The following is a 17,740-nucleotide window of genomic DNA, read 5'->3' as shown; positions in this document are numbered from 1 at the left end:
AATGTTTAAAAATATTTTTCTGTTTCCAGTTGAAATCCAGCTTTACCGTAATTGTTTGAGTTTTATTTTACTACGTCGTTCGCTTCTAACGGACGTAGATTTTGTCGCGAAAGTAGACTAACGTTGTGTAATGTATTTCGTCACTTTTTTCATGTTGTATGTGATGTATTCTCTCAATGGTTTCGCGTTCCGTGTTGGTTCTTTGAACAAATAAAGTGTTTCAAAAAGCTTGCTACACTTATACGAATTCTGGGCTTTTTTTACCTGTGAGCAATTAATAGTAAACGTTCGACTCAGTAGGATAAGGAAAATAATTTATATACTAATATTAAAGAAATTACACTATAAAAATTTATTTGTAGGTTTGTAATGAATAATCTCAAAAACTTCTGTAAAATTAGTCTCAATCCCGGATTCAAAATATCTTTCACAATTAGAATGATGCATGTTTTATTCGATGTTCATTCAATATTAACATTATTTATCACATATAAAAAATTACAATAAACTTCCATAAAAGTTCTAAGACACTCTGTCTTAGAACAATACTGTCTACGATAATAAAACAGGTGCTTTTACATATACATATTAAGCTTTCTTTGCTTTCTTATTCCTCGATTATTTGCTCGACTTATGTGGTTATTAGAGACACTTCATTTTTTCAAAAAAATATAGTAGCGGGCGTATAGCGACAAGGAAAGGACTTACCAATATGCTGCATATCCCTCCACGTGAGTTCCTTATTAGCTTGTAATGCTAAAGCACAAATTCCCGCAGCAAGCGGAGCAGAGGCTGATGTACCCGTGTGGCTGGTTGTACATGTGTGATGCAAGTCTGTGGTAACCACCTAGATGACAATGTTAAAGTAAAAATTAATTATGACTACATCAAGTTGTTTAGACGAAGAACAAATTACAAATTGATAAAATTTGCTTCGTATAAATTTTAATGAAAATAAAGTCGTATAACAAATATGTTATGAAGCTCAGTAACGTCTCCTAACTAAAAATATATGAGGAAGTGAGTTGGATAAATATTAAATATATAAATATTATTTAGCTTAGAAAATACTTAAAAGTTTGTTTTAATACATTGTCTCATCACTGAGACATCATGGAATATTACGATCTAGCCTAACTAAAGACTAATTAGTAATTTAAGTCTAACCTTATTTAACACAAGCAAGTGACCAATAACACTACCTACAGTCTCTATTAAAGAAAATACACTCTGTTCTTGTGTTCTATTATTCAAATTACTTAAACAGTTCATTTTTAGATTTTTTTTCAACTCTTGAAAAATAAACAAATATTATTTTCCTTTTATAGAAAACTAGCTTACCCAACAGACTTTGTTCTGTCAAATAGATTTGGAATGTGGCAGTTTATTGTTCCTACCTATTTTATAGTTAGCGCAAAAAAATCTCCTGAACAGAACCGTCACCCTAATGATAGGGCAGCGTGTGAGGGTCAGCTCGGGTGACGAAAGCATCTTCGCTTCCACGAACTTTGGCCATCCTTTTGGGACCCACTAAAAAATCTCGACTGGGATGTCTGCCAGAGGGCTTCAAACTAAGAGGCGAACTTAAGTTTCAAACCTGATAACCGGAAAACAATCTAAAGGGACAGTGGGAACCTAAAGGTGACAAATATTTGAAAAGTGGATGCCTCAATCACATAACATAGAGATAGACGGGTTAATAACCGATGTAATAAAAAATAATGGAATAAAACGTATATAAGCATTTAAAGTAATCCCTTTATTGTTAATCAAGTGAAGCATAAATTAACAAAAATCAGTTTTGTTTTCATTGTTGTGCTTTGTAATATACAAAGTTTTTTGTTTGTTTACCTGGCGCGTAGACAAATAAATTTGATGGTTTTCCAACACGGGAACAGGCAACATACAATACCGTGTGAGAAAGATGGGTTTTCTAGATTAATAAAACACATAATGATTGCCCCTGGGACTTATTTATGGTCATAGCAAAAGCAAGCCGCACTGGAAACTGTAGTCGTTCAAATTCAAATGGTATATCAGTCGGAATCATTGGGATGCGTGGTATCAAAGCATCTTCTCCTTTATACTTTCCTTTTAGTATAGTTGATTCTATCACGTTGTTCAGAATTTTTTTATCGCTAACCGTGGGCCGTTGCAAAGACGCGGTTGGTTAATATTTCGCAACATTATAACTACCGATCCAATCTTTAATTGAAGATTGTGAGGTATAAATAAATTGTGTCACATGCAATAATTATTAGGTAAACGGTTTTTTTAACGCGGTTTATATCGCGTTCCGAAACTAAAACAAAAGAAATAATATCGCGAAGCCAACCAAATTAAAAATCAGTACTAATGATCTATGGCTCTCACATTTTTTGACTATTCAATTTGGTCGGGTTCGCGATATTATCACTTGTTGTTTTTCGGAACGCGACATAGATAACAGTGAGTGCTTGTAATTTAATATGAACTTTATTGAATAGCAATAAAGTTCAAATTGACTCTACATTTTATTTACAAAAAGTTTGTATGGGAAAAAGAAAAGGGCTGTTTTAGGGTATTCCCGGAAATTATTCGAATTTTTCTCGCCGTAAAAACCATCCTTACACTTCAACGAACATTTAAAAAAAAATTGGTACAATTGGTCCAGGCATTGTAGAGTCATGCACGCTTACCAACACATTTTGCGATTCATTTTTATATTATAGAAGATACATATAAATACCCCATTTCTATTATTAGTAATAAGCTTCATTCACTTGCCCTTTATTCGAGAAATGAATGTATTAACATTTTCACAGTATTGTGGTTAGCAAGTTATACTTTGCACAATCCCACTTTATAAATAGAATAGGTCAGAACATTTATGTCCATATGCAGTAAGCTTTTAAAAACAGAGAATATAAAAATAACGAATGTTTAAACAAAGTTTCAGACTATACGGAAAGGTCATCTAATTTGTTTTGTACTAGTTTGTTTAAAAATATAATTATATATTCATTACTAATTAGCACGTATGTTTTTAATACAGTAGTAGTTTATTAAGCTGTTAATCTACAGAAAATGTATATTACGTATAGTAAATATATTTCTAAACATTATCAAGTTTTTTTTCACCTATACACCCAATTGCACATTTGAGGGGTTTAATACAGTAGAAGTTTATTAAGCTGTTAATCTACAGAAAATGTATATCACGTATAGTAAATATATTTCAAAACATTATCAAGTTTTTTTTCACCAATACACCCAGTTGCACATTTAAGGGGTTTAAACAAATCTCAAAAGTTTAAAAAACTTCTGATCCTTGTATTATTTCTTGATGGTGGTGTAGATGGTTCAGCCGTCGTAACATTTACGCTTTTACATGGACTTCGTTTAAATTATTCGTTTCGTTTATATATGTGTAAAGGTATGTGGCGGCTAGTTGAAAATTTTAATTTAGTTTAACAATGCATAATTTATTGTTTAGTGGTTTAGTTTAGCAATTTTAATCGGTAAAGAGCTAATGTTATAAACCATACTAACATATGCAATTCGGAACACAATTAATTGTATGATTAGAAAATGTATGTTACATTATAACTTACAAATGATTGTAATTAATTATTTGTGTGTCAATTTATTCTCCTTTGTATTAGTTTTTTTTTTATTTTTTATATAACAGGTGGGATACGGGCAGGAAGCTCACTTCATGGTGAGTGATACCGCCGCCAAAACACTCAGATTGCCAAGAGCAAGTACTCTTTTCTTTCTTATTGCTTTAAAGACATATTTAGTTCCCTAATTCATCGACTTCCATAAACGTTTTTAATTTATATGACATTTTTTCAGCTTGCTTCATTGTTTAAAAAAAATCCGTATTCATAAAATTATACTAACGTGCATATGGTCCCATGTCAGTTTCAAAACCAAATAAACAGATGTTACGAGTTGTCACAATGTTCTGTGAATAAAACTCGATCATACAATTCCAGGATGTTCGGAATGAATTGTACTAGGAATTTCAGACAACGTAATAAAAATTGTTGAAGCCTTGTTGTAGACATTTTACAGCTTTCAACAAATGCGAGCAGCATTGTCATTTATAAAGTTGTTTATTGCTTTCGTACTTTAAAATATCATTTTTACTTGATATTTAGTAGGAAGTAATTCTTAATATAATTTACAGCTTGTACAATCAGATTTCAGACATTTTGAAGTGGCCTCTTCATGATGCAACTATGTAATATATATAAGCTATACAGCTAGTAAAAAAACGAAAGTAGCCTCAGATTTATGTATGTCGTGATCATTTTACTTGTTATAATAGTTGAGTAGGTTTCTTCACGTAATTTTCCCCTACCCTACAGCGACAGTTATGTTGGCCCATATACAGAAAAGTCGCTTGGTTTGAACCGAAGACCTTAGGGATGAGAGTTGCATGTCTAAGCCGCTAGACCAACCCTAATCCTACAAATAACAGACGTGCATTTTACCATGATAAATAGTTTTTTTTTGTATGTTTATATTCAATTGTATAAAATTGTTTTTTAGATAGTACTACGAACTATCTGTTAGAAAATTTTTATCTGTCTTTTTCATGGTTTCTATCAATATTATGATTGTTCAATTCATATTATACACTCATGTTCTTATGTTATCTATCATATGGTACCTAGTAATGCCAGCTAGAATTCATACCTTCTAATCAAATGGAGTTGAAGGTATATTTTTTTCATCATATTAAACTGACCCTTTCGTAAAAATAACTCACCTGCTTCTCAAGCACAGCACCACTACTGTAAGTTGCAGCGAGAGTAGAACTGCACATTTCTGAGTACCACGGAACCTCTCCTCGTTCAGTGGCCGAAGATATTGACAAAGTCCAGATAGAGTTTGTATAACCATCACAATTGCAGTTGTCGTGCTCTCTGCCCCCATTACCCGAAGCCCAAACAAATATAGAGCCCTTGCCATTACGACCCTGTAGAGGAAAGGAAATATTAAATTTTATTACAATATGCTTTTTGTTTTAAAAAAATATTACTGAGAATTGAAGTGTATGCATTCATAATAGGTTGTTACAAGACCGCATCACTCAAGTCTAAAGGGTAACGTTCAAGGCTTAGCCCGATCTATCTCTTCTCTGAAAATCTTATGATTTTTTGACAGATCGAAGTGTCAGATCGCAGTTAAATTTCTCTCTGAAATCTTTAGGTAACACCTAGTCTCTAATCTTAAACTAGTAAACAAGTCTATCCTACCAATTTTAAATCATAAACAACACATTAAGACATATATATATATATATATATATATATATACGTAGAATAAAATATAGGACCCCGGTTGCTTGAAATGACTATGAGATTGCTTTCTAATACTGACAGCTTCCAAATATAAAAAAAATATTAAATATAGTATTGTCTTTTATTAAAATAACTTCCACTCATCACACCACCACCCTTCACAACTGATTTCTGTCGGTAAATGTTTATTTCAAAGAGCCCAACGTCTTTGTGATGCTGCCCACCTCGAAGAGGAACTACAGCATGTCACACAGGTGGAACACCGAAACAAGCTGCGCATCCCCCGGCTGCATCACAGAAATAAAAACAAGACACAAACAGTTCCCCGCCAGCCAGCCTACCTGCCATATGTAAAGGAAGTTACAGATAGAAGTAGCCGGATCTTAAAACGAGCTTCTATTAATATAATTTTCAAGCCGCACAAGAAGATTCAGCAATTCCTAAGACCAATCAAAAGTAACACCCCGTTGCAAGATGCAGGTATATACAAACTGGATTGCGACTGTGGCCTGTCTTAAATAGGGCAAACTAAACTCAATATGTCCAGCAGACTCAAAGAACACATTGCGGACATAAGACATAGACGACACACAAAATCGGCAGTCTGTGAAAACACACTAGATAGGCTTAATCATTACATACGCTTTGACCAACAGAAAGTACTTGCGAAAGAAAAAAGATTCTTCCCAAGATTGGTACGCGAAACCATTGAAATAAAAAAAACACCCCAATTTCAATAGAGAAGACGATCTAAAATGATCAAACACCTGGGATCCAATAATATCTAAAACCCCAAGACAAACAATCCGCGAAAATAGAGGACACCGTGAGTCATTTCTGCAAAACCTTCATCTTTTAGTCGATATCAACTCCGGGGAAATAAATATAGATAACACAACTTTCTCTATAGCTGTGATACTTTTTGACATTCAAACACCTTTTGTCTTCAGTCACCGTGACCGCGCACGCTGTAAAGCACGAGAAACGTCGGAAAAAAATTAAAATTATGTAAAATTATAAGTTCAATAATACATAACTTCATTCCGTTGAAAAAGTGTTTTCTTTAAATATTATAATGAGTTTGACGATTGGAAAGCTAGTATGTTATGGCTTGTGTGAAAAGCTTTTATGTTTTTTAATTGCAAAAACTGCAGCGGAGATTGAGTAGTTTTCGAGAACGTTTTAAATGAATTATCGACAAAAGTTATGAGATTTCATAGGTAGGAAATATTTCCAAAACTCTCGGGCTTTGTAGTTGTCGGTTATTTTTTACCGATTTCATATTCAATAACTTGACCATTACTGATAATTTCGGATTCTAAATAATTCTAATTTCATTTGATCCAACTCGGAAATTCTTTTATAGTATCGATTGTACCATTGTTATAATATTTTATGGGACATAAACACCAAGTTTGCTGCCATAAAATTTAATTATAATTCAATTATAGAGATTTTAGATCAATGTCAAATCAAGAATGAAATCGAATGGAAATCCTAATAAATTTTAATGTACATTTGAAAACACATATACCAGAAATATAAAAAATTGTATGAAAAGGTAGGAAATTTAAAATTTTGCAGGAAATTTTTGAACTCTAACCGATGACAGTATTAATTAAGGAATCCATTTATAATTAATTTATTTCGCGCATGTGTTTGTTTGGTCTTATGAAAGATACCCGGAAAATTTTGATGGATAATGCTTTCGAATCCAATCCATCATACTCAACCAGATTAATCACAAGAATACATAAAATTTATATCTTCAGTAACTTAGTATCTAGTAATATAAATTAGGCAGAATCAAATCATCATCATTTAAGATTACAATTATAATTTATTATTTGATTTCTGCATTATCTATTAGTTTGAATGATTAGTCAGGTGTCTAGACACTTATGAGGCGTGAAGTTAAAAATTAAATAGAAATAGAAGTTAATATAAAAAAAATTCGTTGCTAAAAAACTTAAATTCTAAAAAGTAACAAGGGCACAATCATATTATTATATATTATGTGGTGTTTTTATTACAACTTTTCATGTGACATTTTAAAGATTTTTTTTAAGAAAAACACTTTTTGATCGGATTAAAGCTATGTATTATTATTAAAACTTATAGTTATTTACATAATTCTAAATTTTACACTTTTTCCGACGTTTCGCGTACTTTTCAGCGTGCGTGGTCACAGTGACCACGGTGAGATTTTTTTAATTCACATAAATTCTATAGATTTTTAATGCATATAAAATTAAGCCCCTGACAAACACTAAGAAGAGATTTACACACATTCTTTCTATGAAAGGATGATGTAATGAAAAATAATGCCCGTAATCCAAGAAAATTGCTTTTGTTAGACATACATTTACTTCGGGGATCTAATAAAGCGGCTGCGGAGACGACGAGATAAATCCTTGGTAGACGTTGCTCAAATGAACTCTCTATTATGTAAATTTTATGCCATCTTGACCATACCGTATGGGAAGTTGTTAGTGAAAATAATTGCGTCATTAAAGAAATTATTCTCGCCTCGCTAGCAGCCGAGTCAACGGATACTAAATTGCTCGTATAATAAACCCTAATTTCAACTGTATGACGAGTATATAACATTCAATGTTGAATAGCAAAATGAGGTTAAATTCAAGCTGCGAATTTAAGACAGCTGTGACATTTCATTAAAAGTGAATAGAGGAGTGTTTCTGCAAAAGGGCTTATTAATACTCTGGTAACGATAAATAACGCGTTGGTAAAATTTTATTGTAATTATTTGAGAGTTATGAAAACAATTTTCTATTATACAAGTAACGAATGTTAAACGTTCGTTGGTTATCAAATAATAAATTTTAATTAAAATATGTATTACTTAATCATGTTTAGACAAAGACACATTACTATGTATGTGTGCGTGTGTGTCTGTGTGTGAGAAGGCCAGCTTTATAGACGAGGTGGTGGTCATACTGGTTACAAAATTCTTGAATTCCTCTTCTTTCTTTTCTTCTTGCTTTTCTATAACTTATTTGGATAGAGAAATAATTTGAACAAATAATTATGCTTAACTATGTTATATACTGTACTGGATACTATATCCATATATATATATATCATGTTCGTACTTTTAATATCATTAGCGGCCTTTTCTAAAGAAAGTATAAACCTTTGAAGCAAAGAAGCTCGCATCGTAGACATTTCGTAGCATAGCTACGGACGTAGCACGTGTAATTAGTTTTAAGATATTGCTTTTTGCTATAATAAACTTATTTATATGCAAAGAATCCTTTTGCCTTAAAATCTTAAGGATTAAATTTGTACCTAAACAAATTTAAACGAACAGCTTACACAGGTCTTTGTTTATGAAAGCTTTGTTTCTGTTCTCTGATAATATTATAAATCTAGAAGCCTTTTCTCGTGTGTTGATGAATTTAACTATAAATAAAGATTTTACTTTACAAGAGCTCTCAAATTTCGTCATGTCTTCGGACAGCTATCTGCGCTAAAATCGTTTTATTTGATATTTTTTAGTAAAAGCTTATACGGAAACAGTGATCTTTAAAGTGCGCATATAGAAATAAACTATTCCCACTTTACCTCATCGCCCCTACCCATAATAAAAATATGCCTTGAAACAAGTTTTATCAAGTAAACTTTAGTGCCGAGTGTAAAACGGTTCACGTTACATTAACAGTTGTACACACCTAGGTCGTATACGATAGGTTCGATCGTACGGGGGACTGTGCGATCAAAGTCGTGTCGTTTTTCGATATACTCATAGAACCTTGTGATACTATTGACAGCTGTCGGTTCTACGGATAGTCTTTGAGACCGTCCTAACGTGTATAACATTGCAAGCTAACAACAGTGGAACGTAACGTGGTATTTTACTATACACCGTTCAATCTTATTGTTAGTATATCACAAATTCACATGCAAATATATGAGCGGCGTCGAGAGGTCAGATTTTTCATATCCTAACAACTGTCATTGCATTTCGTACCTTATTAACACCTTCAATAAACGCCCTTGTTGCCAGTTCTCCAGGTCCATCAACAGTCTTTCCGTCATCATCAGGACCCCAAGACGCGCTGTAGATGTCAACGTGCTGTGGATTCAGACTTAATGACCTAGCTTCGACAGCGTCAGTCACATCACCGTCCAACATTCGGACACCTGAAATAATTTACAAATATGAGTGGCTACTTAAACTTTTTTTAATAAAGGTGTTTAAAACCCGGAATTAATTAATTAATATGATAATCCTAAAATCCTTGTGAAACTACATATAAATTAATTACATTTCAAATCGTATCTTTTATCATTTAACATTATTTAATTACGAATTATACAAAAAATTCCGCAACATCGCTTGGTTAACTTAAATATTAAGATAATAATAAAATATCCTTAATATTGTCTTTTGTTAAAATAGCTTTTACACATTAATAAAAACACTTTTTGAACGGATTAAAGCTATGTACTATTTTTAAAACTTATAGTTACCGTGACCACGCACACTGAAAAGTACGCGAAACGTCGGAAAAAATTTAAAATTTAGAATTATGTAAATAACTATAAATGTTAAAAATAATACATAGCTTTAATCCGTTCAAAAAGTGTTTTTCTTAATCCTTAATATTTCCAAAATATTTATGAGGTAATTGACCACTTTATGCTCGCTCAAAGTTTAACAAGGTTCGACATTGAAAATTGATATTCTAAGATTTGAATATTAAAAGATTTATAAGGGTTCACGGTTAAGTGGCCATGCCTTAACGAGGTTTTGGATTATGCGAAAATTTAAGCATTTTTTAACAATAAAATCTAAAATTATTCACTTCATTTATTTGATTTTTACATCATAAGTCACATTATGATTAGAAATAATCACTTCGTATAAAAGATTTTTTTACGATCTAGGCTAACTTTGGAGTAATAAGTAATTTAAGTCTAACCTTATTTACTACTAAGGATATTTTACTAAAGAAATGGTCCAATAACACTACTTACAGGGAACTCACAGGATACTCTGTTCTTGTGTTCTATTTCTATTTGATTGATAATAATTTTATTGATATAATTGATATCAATAAAATTTATTCAAGCATCTATTCGACGAAATTGGATATTGTATAGTTGGTACATTTCCAAATGTCTTTATTGGTCTGAAACTAATTATGCAAATTTGATGGCATTCAAATGGTCACTTTACCGTCGAATGCCTTTGTAATTGACTTAATAGTTTATAGATAAATTATATCTGGAATAATTATTGTTTATGCTCATTGTAGAGGTGCAATATATCTTTAAAATCAACTTTCTTTGACCAACGTATATTGTATAAATATGAATCATAATAATGGTATTTTAATACCTAAATTTTCAACGTTTATCAAAGAAAAGAAATCCCCTTACATACATAGATCGGCTTTATGATATATTTTTCCATGAATATCAATCAATGTTTAAATGAATATATAAACATTTAAAAAAATAAAAAAAACATTGTCCATTCTTCGTTTCTAATACTCAAACGGTTATAAAAGCTTTCAGTAGAGGGGATCCATTGTGTGTATTAACCTGTTTTTCTACGTGATATTAGGTCCCGTCCAAAACGTTTACTCAGATCCTATTCAACTCAAGAAAATAACTGTTTTGGGAACCCCACTATTTATATGATGTATGAGACCCTTACAAATTTTACTTTTAGGCCGAGCTCGCGCTTATAGCCACGATGAATAATACGTTTTGGTATATTATTTATCATGGCGATACGAGTAATTTTAGGAGTAATTAAAACATTTTTGACAAATACTAATTTAGATAACTGCCACTGGATTTCATGTTAAGGAAATAATATAGCAACAGTTATTTATTCTTAATTTTCAGTCTGTCATCATATCCTATCAGTCATTAGGTATTTATAAATTTGCTACAACAACTGTTACTTAATGTTGTATTAACTTTAATGGCGGTAGGCATACGCAGAAAAATCTTTTATAAATACTTCGATATTGTATGTAATACAAGGTATAATAATTACCGTGATACCCAGTAATGGGATAATGAAAATATTTTTAACTCTGTCAAAGCCTCGTACCGACTCATTAATCTTGTCGCAACGGATTTAAAAAAAATGTCTATCATCATTATTATATGGTGTTGCATGTTAATATAAAAATGTATGAACACGAAAACGTGTAGAACGGATTAATTGTAAAAGCCCAAAAAGTTACTAAGTTACTATGTTTAACGTAATATTCACCAATTAACATATCCGATAATTAATCAACGGTAAGTAGACTATAATGTTCCAATAATTCACGTTAAATCTTAACCGCAATATACGTTTAAGGTGTTTATATTTAGTGCTCTCATCTTAAAACGGCAGAATTAATTTGCATAATTTCAGTCGATGTCTGAATAACAGCGTTAAAATCCCATTAACATAAATTAATAAACATGTAGAGATGAGGCAGCATGATAGTAGAGTTCTTTTCATGCATGACAATTTGAAAATAACTTCGCACGTATGTGGCTTCTTCTTTAATCACATCTTATCTCTATTTTTGTCTTTACCCGCTTTCTCATATTAATAGGAAATGGGAGAACATCAGCTATTTAAACCCGGTAGGCTTACAAGTGATTTGCTAACCTTTAATTACGTTGTAAATGCTTGTAACGTCCGGTTTTACAATCTAAAATAGTAGATATTGTAATGTGTTTGATTTTTTCCTTTTATTGTTTTATAGATTTATTTTTTCCCAATTCTTCAAGACGTCAAGTACTAGGCAGATAGGTTTTTCAATATGTGCGAAATTAACATTTGCCTTTACGGAATACGAAACGAAATAATAAAGGAAATCGTTGTTAGAAAACCAGGTCCTAAATCAATAACGCGCGTGTGTGTGCAATAAAAATATCAATTAAAGGAAGGAATCTGATATCAACAAACTATTTGTCGTAGCGTCAAGTCTGGATGATATGATACATTTGATATTACTGCTTGTAAACTAATCTATACCAAACAATACGAATAAATATGTTTAACAATATATCAAAATGTTTATACTCATTAGTGCTAGGTAGCAAGGAAGTGTTGTTGATTATGCCTAGTTAGATCAGAGATTAAACACATCTCAATATCATTTGCACGTCGTGAATAATTATAATCCAATGATATGGTATTCGAATTAATAATGCATTAAGAGCAGTGTTGCCTAGTGGCTTCGGCGTGTCTCATCCCTGAGGTCGTAGGTTCATCCCGGGTGTGGAAAAATGAACTTTCTATGTGTGCATTTAACATTTTCTCGAACGCTGCAAAATATCGTGAGGACACCAGCTTGACTTAGACCCAAAAGGTCGACAGGGCATGTCAGGCACAGGAGACTGATCACCCACTTGCCTATTAGATTGACAAATGATCATGAAACAGATACAGATATCTGAGGCCCAGACCTAAAAAAGTACTGATAAAAAAAAATATTGCGACTTAGTAATGTGTCATCGGTAAAAGAAATATATTTTAGGTTCAAATTGTTCAATCGTAACTCGACGTGTCGAGATACGAGATAATTTGTGTTAAGCACATGATGTTTTATGTACTAGAGAATGACACAATGAATCAACCCGGAAGTATTTTTATTGATCCAGAACTAGAACGTATATAAATTCCACTAAGCTTAAAAAAAGTTAAAAGGTCGGCAACGCCATCTGACATTGAGATTGTCCTTGGACGACGATATCAATTAACATCAGAAAAGCCTCCTGCCCTATTGCCCCCTTTTCTGTAAAAAAACACAATATAGCTAAATTAATAGAACAAATTACATACCACCAACACTGGCATCATATGCAACACCAACAGCGCATAATGAGTTGTTAGCTGTGGCAGCTACTTCTCCGGCGCATCTGGTTCCATGACGGTTGGAGTCGATCATGTCATACCGTGGTTGGGGATCTGAGTCGTGAGAATTTACGTCATATGACGCCATTGGATCCTAAAAATCATATATGGCTAGGTTATATAATTTTCAAAAGACAATTTTTCTTGTTAATTATAAAAAATCTATTTATTCATTATAAACAATTCATAATAATGTGTAAGATTGTCGAACATTTTTATGTTAAAAATCCCTTTGTACGGGTTCCCAGTTCTTCCATAACAAACTTAATAGTAATTGTATATGAGCTTTGTTTTTCTTTTGCTTGTTTATACTCGTATTCTATAAGTCGTCAGTATATTTTAAAGAACATTCAGTTTCAAAATTCATTTTTATGATTTTACTTGGTTATGTTGACGAATATAATTCAATAGCAAATTGGAAAAGTTTTCTGCACAACTTTACTGGAAAATTTAACTATATTGAAAAAAGTTTAGATTTGATTATGAATAGTGTAATAATGAAGTCACTATATCTCATATTTTTATAGAGTGACAATATAAAATATATTGTAATACGTTAACGATTTATCTGATACCAAAGTGCAAAATCAGAACATATCGTGAATCCACGATAAATCGATGCAATTCACAACTTTGAATGAAATCGTATATCTCAGTGTCATGGAAATATATTCCATTTCACAAGAGAATATTCATGATAAAGGCGATTTACACATTCGATACTATGGTCCGCATTTTAAAAACCCGAGACAATGCAGACTGCATTCCAACTAACGATATTACATTAGTATTTCTGTATCAAGTAAAGGTTTGCAGTATTAGTCCGCAATGAACACTCGCTCATAAGGCGAACGTCGTTACACACATATGTTAAACCCGAAAATCGTGTCAGACTCAGAAGGCTGTCAGATACATACTTAACAATAAAACATAATGATCATCAAAGAAACGGGTGCAATCTGAGGCCATGACCCGTATAAGCGCCGTTACATCTATTTTCTCGTACTGTATGTAGGGGCATAATATAAAAAAAGTTAAAAAAGGATCAACAACGCCTCTTAAAACCATTTAATACAAGATTATTATATCAATAGTAAGTAGTCAATTCAATGTCAAAACAATAAAGACAGCCTTAAAATTAACATATCTATGTTTTGGTGAAACACTGAATATTATACATTATACACAGAATACGTATAGTAAATAAAACTTCCAACAGATTGCGGAACTATCTAACCGAACTAATCGAAAAACAATATCGGAAGCACAATTGGACCAAACTGCTTCGAGAAAAATATCTGCAAATACAACGGGATTTGGAATACAGTACTGATCGACATTCACATTAAGGCTAGTTTGGGTGGCTTCTTTATATTATTAACGTTATTTATTATTGCGCCCGTTCTATTCTATTATACACCTAACACAAAACGAAGCCGAGTAAAAAAAAGTGGTAGCACAAAAAAAATGGAAATGAGTCGGTCGGTCGTGTTTGTGATTGCAGATATTTCAAAAAGGTACTTAATTGTAATTGGTCCTTGGCCCAGTGAGCAGAAACGGAGAGGACGCTACCTAGGAAAATGAATAAAAGAGAGAGTGTAGAAAGAATGGAAAATAGTAGCAAAGATGAGAGACAAGTATAAAAATTTAGAGGAGGTCTTCACTCTTTCAGAGACCGTGTACTATTTTATATATTTGAAATAACATTAAGTTATGTAACTTAATACTCTAAATGAAGGCTATTTTTTATTATTATTATTTTTAATGTATTAAATTGACTTGTGTATTTTCACTTAAATATTATTGTATGACCTTAATAAATTTTATTTATACTTTCCATTTTATTTTAGTTAACTTATACCAAGTGTAAATGGACCTTAGTTAATAACAGTAACACTCAGATACGGAAAATATCATTTTATCGAACCGATATCGCTATGTAACAGATAATTCGGTTTTACAATATGATATGTCCAAGGCACTAAACAATATTCACCAATTAAACATATATATCTTGTAGTGTGTTTTCTATTAGATGCATTAAAACAAGATAGCTTATGGTTATTGAGTCTACAATATCGCTTTATGCACACATATTTGTGATGAAATCGCATTGATTTCTCTATCATATAAATTCCTCCGCAACCCGCTTTTTTACGAACCTGCATACAGCACAAAGAAAACCGTTCTTTTTTAAATCCTTTGAACTCGTTTTGGCTGGTCTCGTTAACAGTGGAGATTAAAAGTCCTCGAAATATAGTTGGTACCTGAGCCGATTGTTGGTGATTTTTACCCAAAAAGTTTGCGCTTTATTTTACTGATTGAAAACATCAACGGAATTTCTAGTAGTTTTTAAATATTAAAGATCCGAAAAGGCTTTTCAAATCAATAGCGGAGCGGGTCTATCAAAACATGTTAATGGTTCTTGAATTTTTATGCCTTTTATTTATTTAATAAATTACTCTTTCATAAATAAACAGAAATAAAAAATATTTGTAAAGTACTGTAAACAAGGGATCATTTCATTTAGTTTATATTTATTTACTTACGTAATTTGACACTATATCTGGATGGTCAGTTTCCAGTCCATCGTCGAGGATTGTAACAACGACACCTCGACCTGTGACACCTTCCCGCCAAGCTGGTATCACGTTCATGTCAAGTCCACCGCCGCGGTTCTAAAATTAAAATGTCAACTGTCACAAAAACTGAATTATATTTGTTATCTGTGCGTTTCAGTTGTCGCAGTTAAAATGGATACTATTCGATTTACAAATATTTGTTCAATTTGTGAATCCAGATGTGATACTGCAATATTAAATGAACCTCAAACGAAATTAATTAGAAAATAATTTTGTTATCTATTAAGTTTTATAAAAAATATATATATTTAACGACATTAGTTTCAAACGCCTTCTATTATACAAACTGTCGACTAAACGATGACGTTTAACTTCGTTTTAATGCTTCAGAATGGAAATGGATGACGTGATAGTCACAGTTGTGCCGTAAATAAAATTAGTTTGATTGTTACGTTAGTTATTTAAGAATTTAAACGTGCAATCCTGTTGCCGATTTTAGGTTAGTAATGAAAGTTTATTTAATTCTTGCATCGAGTCACATAATTATATAAGAATTGACTCATAATGTAATTTCCATTCCGCCATTATGTGTGGCAGAATATGCGAACTTTAGATTTGACCACCATAACATTTTTGTACCATATTCTTTATATGTAAAGTATAAAAACCTATTATATTGAGATTCTAAAATTAAACCCGAATAAAAATTTAGTCAGTCGTTCCAATGACATCCGCGTAGATATAAAAACTAACTTTAATTAAACACAATTAAAAAAACAAAAAAGCTTCAAAAGAATGAATCCCATAACTCAAGTATAGCTTATACGTGTAACATTAGTAAATGAAGCTAAGGGTCGGAGATGTTCATTAAGAGAAAACAGGTAGGTAATGAGCTAGAAAATTGCCTTTTACACGACAAGCCACTTACGAATATATATTATATGATACTAATCAGTGAAAGCAGTCGCTTTGCGTAATGTTATTGGGAGAAGGTTCTGTGTATTTGACGACTGTGAGCCCTATAACCGCTAAACTAGCATGAGATACGGGATACATCTGTTATAATAATACTTTGATAAAGTCTTGTAATTGTAAAAAATGTTTTAATCATTATTATTTTGATAATGTAGGAAGTTTTAATGTGTTTTTATCATTTCAATAAGTGCATGATTAATGTTTATTACTTCTATCGCCTTCTATTTTTAAAATTAGAATAAACAATTTTTTAATAAGTAATATTTTATGTAATCAAATATGTACTACGGTGTGGATGCGGCTCTCTATCTTTTTGGTGTCTGTAGCTAAATTACATGTATTGTTCAATTAGAGACAAAAAAAAGCTCAGTAATCAAAAGCTATTATTACAAAAAGTTAATGATGAACGCAATATGGATGAACTATAGAACTTACCAAATACCACATATGAGGCCATTTTGGATCATTTAGCACAAATCTCAAATCCGTAGATCGCGGCCGACCCTTGACTCTTGTGTTTTGGAGCTCTCTCTTCGACCCGGCTTCTCTTTTCGTCGCTGAAGAGGGAGACGGACCAGCTGACGGCTTAGTTTCAACTGTAAATAATATCATTGGATAAAGTACTATTTAAAGACCTTTGGGGTAGTAAGGTTATATATATATTGTAGTGACAATTACAATAAATATATTATAATTGTCACTACAATAATATGAATGTTTTACCTATTGTAAATTTACTTTAAAGTTGATTGAAGACAAAACCATTCGCTTTAAAAATGTCCGTCTTAAGACGAAATAATTGAATCCAAACTCGCTAAGGCGCACAAATACTGGAATATAAAAGTAATCTTTGTGACAAAGAAGCCCCAGTGAAACGGAACAATGACGTTGGTCTTGAACTTCAGCCAACTTACCGAGTCAGGGTATCTAGGTCAACTGGCTATTTACCTATTTGCTCTTTGTTAACTGTTTTGCTGTTTACAAAATTCTTT

At 32.0% G+C, this 17,740-nt stretch overlaps 1 protein-coding gene across 5 annotated transcripts in view; it reads right to left on the bottom strand.

Annotated features, from left to right (window-relative positions):
* LOC123706629 (furin-like protease 1) overlaps positions 1-17,740 on the bottom strand; it is a 159,660-nt gene that overhangs the window by 14,308 nt on the left and 127,612 nt on the right. For all 5 annotated transcript variants that reach the window (XM_045655900.1, XM_045655898.1, XM_045655897.1 and 2 more), the window contains exons 4-9: positions 17,184-17,344; positions 15,741-15,869; positions 13,120-13,285; positions 9,286-9,458; positions 4,760-4,969; positions 709-847 (exon numbers count right to left, since the gene is read on the bottom strand). In XM_045655900.1, the coding sequence (XP_045511856.1) occupies positions 709-847; positions 4,760-4,969; positions 9,286-9,458; positions 13,120-13,285; positions 15,741-15,869; positions 17,184-17,344 (978 nt within the window). The remainder of the gene's footprint in view (positions 1-708; positions 848-4,759; positions 4,970-9,285; positions 9,459-13,119; positions 13,286-15,740; positions 15,870-17,183; positions 17,345-17,740) is intronic.

Source organism: Pieris brassicae, chromosome 3 (assembly GCF_905147105.1).
Source record: "Pieris brassicae chromosome 3, ilPieBrab1.1, whole genome shotgun sequence".
NCBI lineage: Eukaryota > Metazoa > Arthropoda > Insecta > Lepidoptera > Pieridae > Pieris > Pieris brassicae.
Note: the sequence above shows the minus strand (reverse complement) of the source record. Positions and strands in the feature narration are given on the sequence as shown.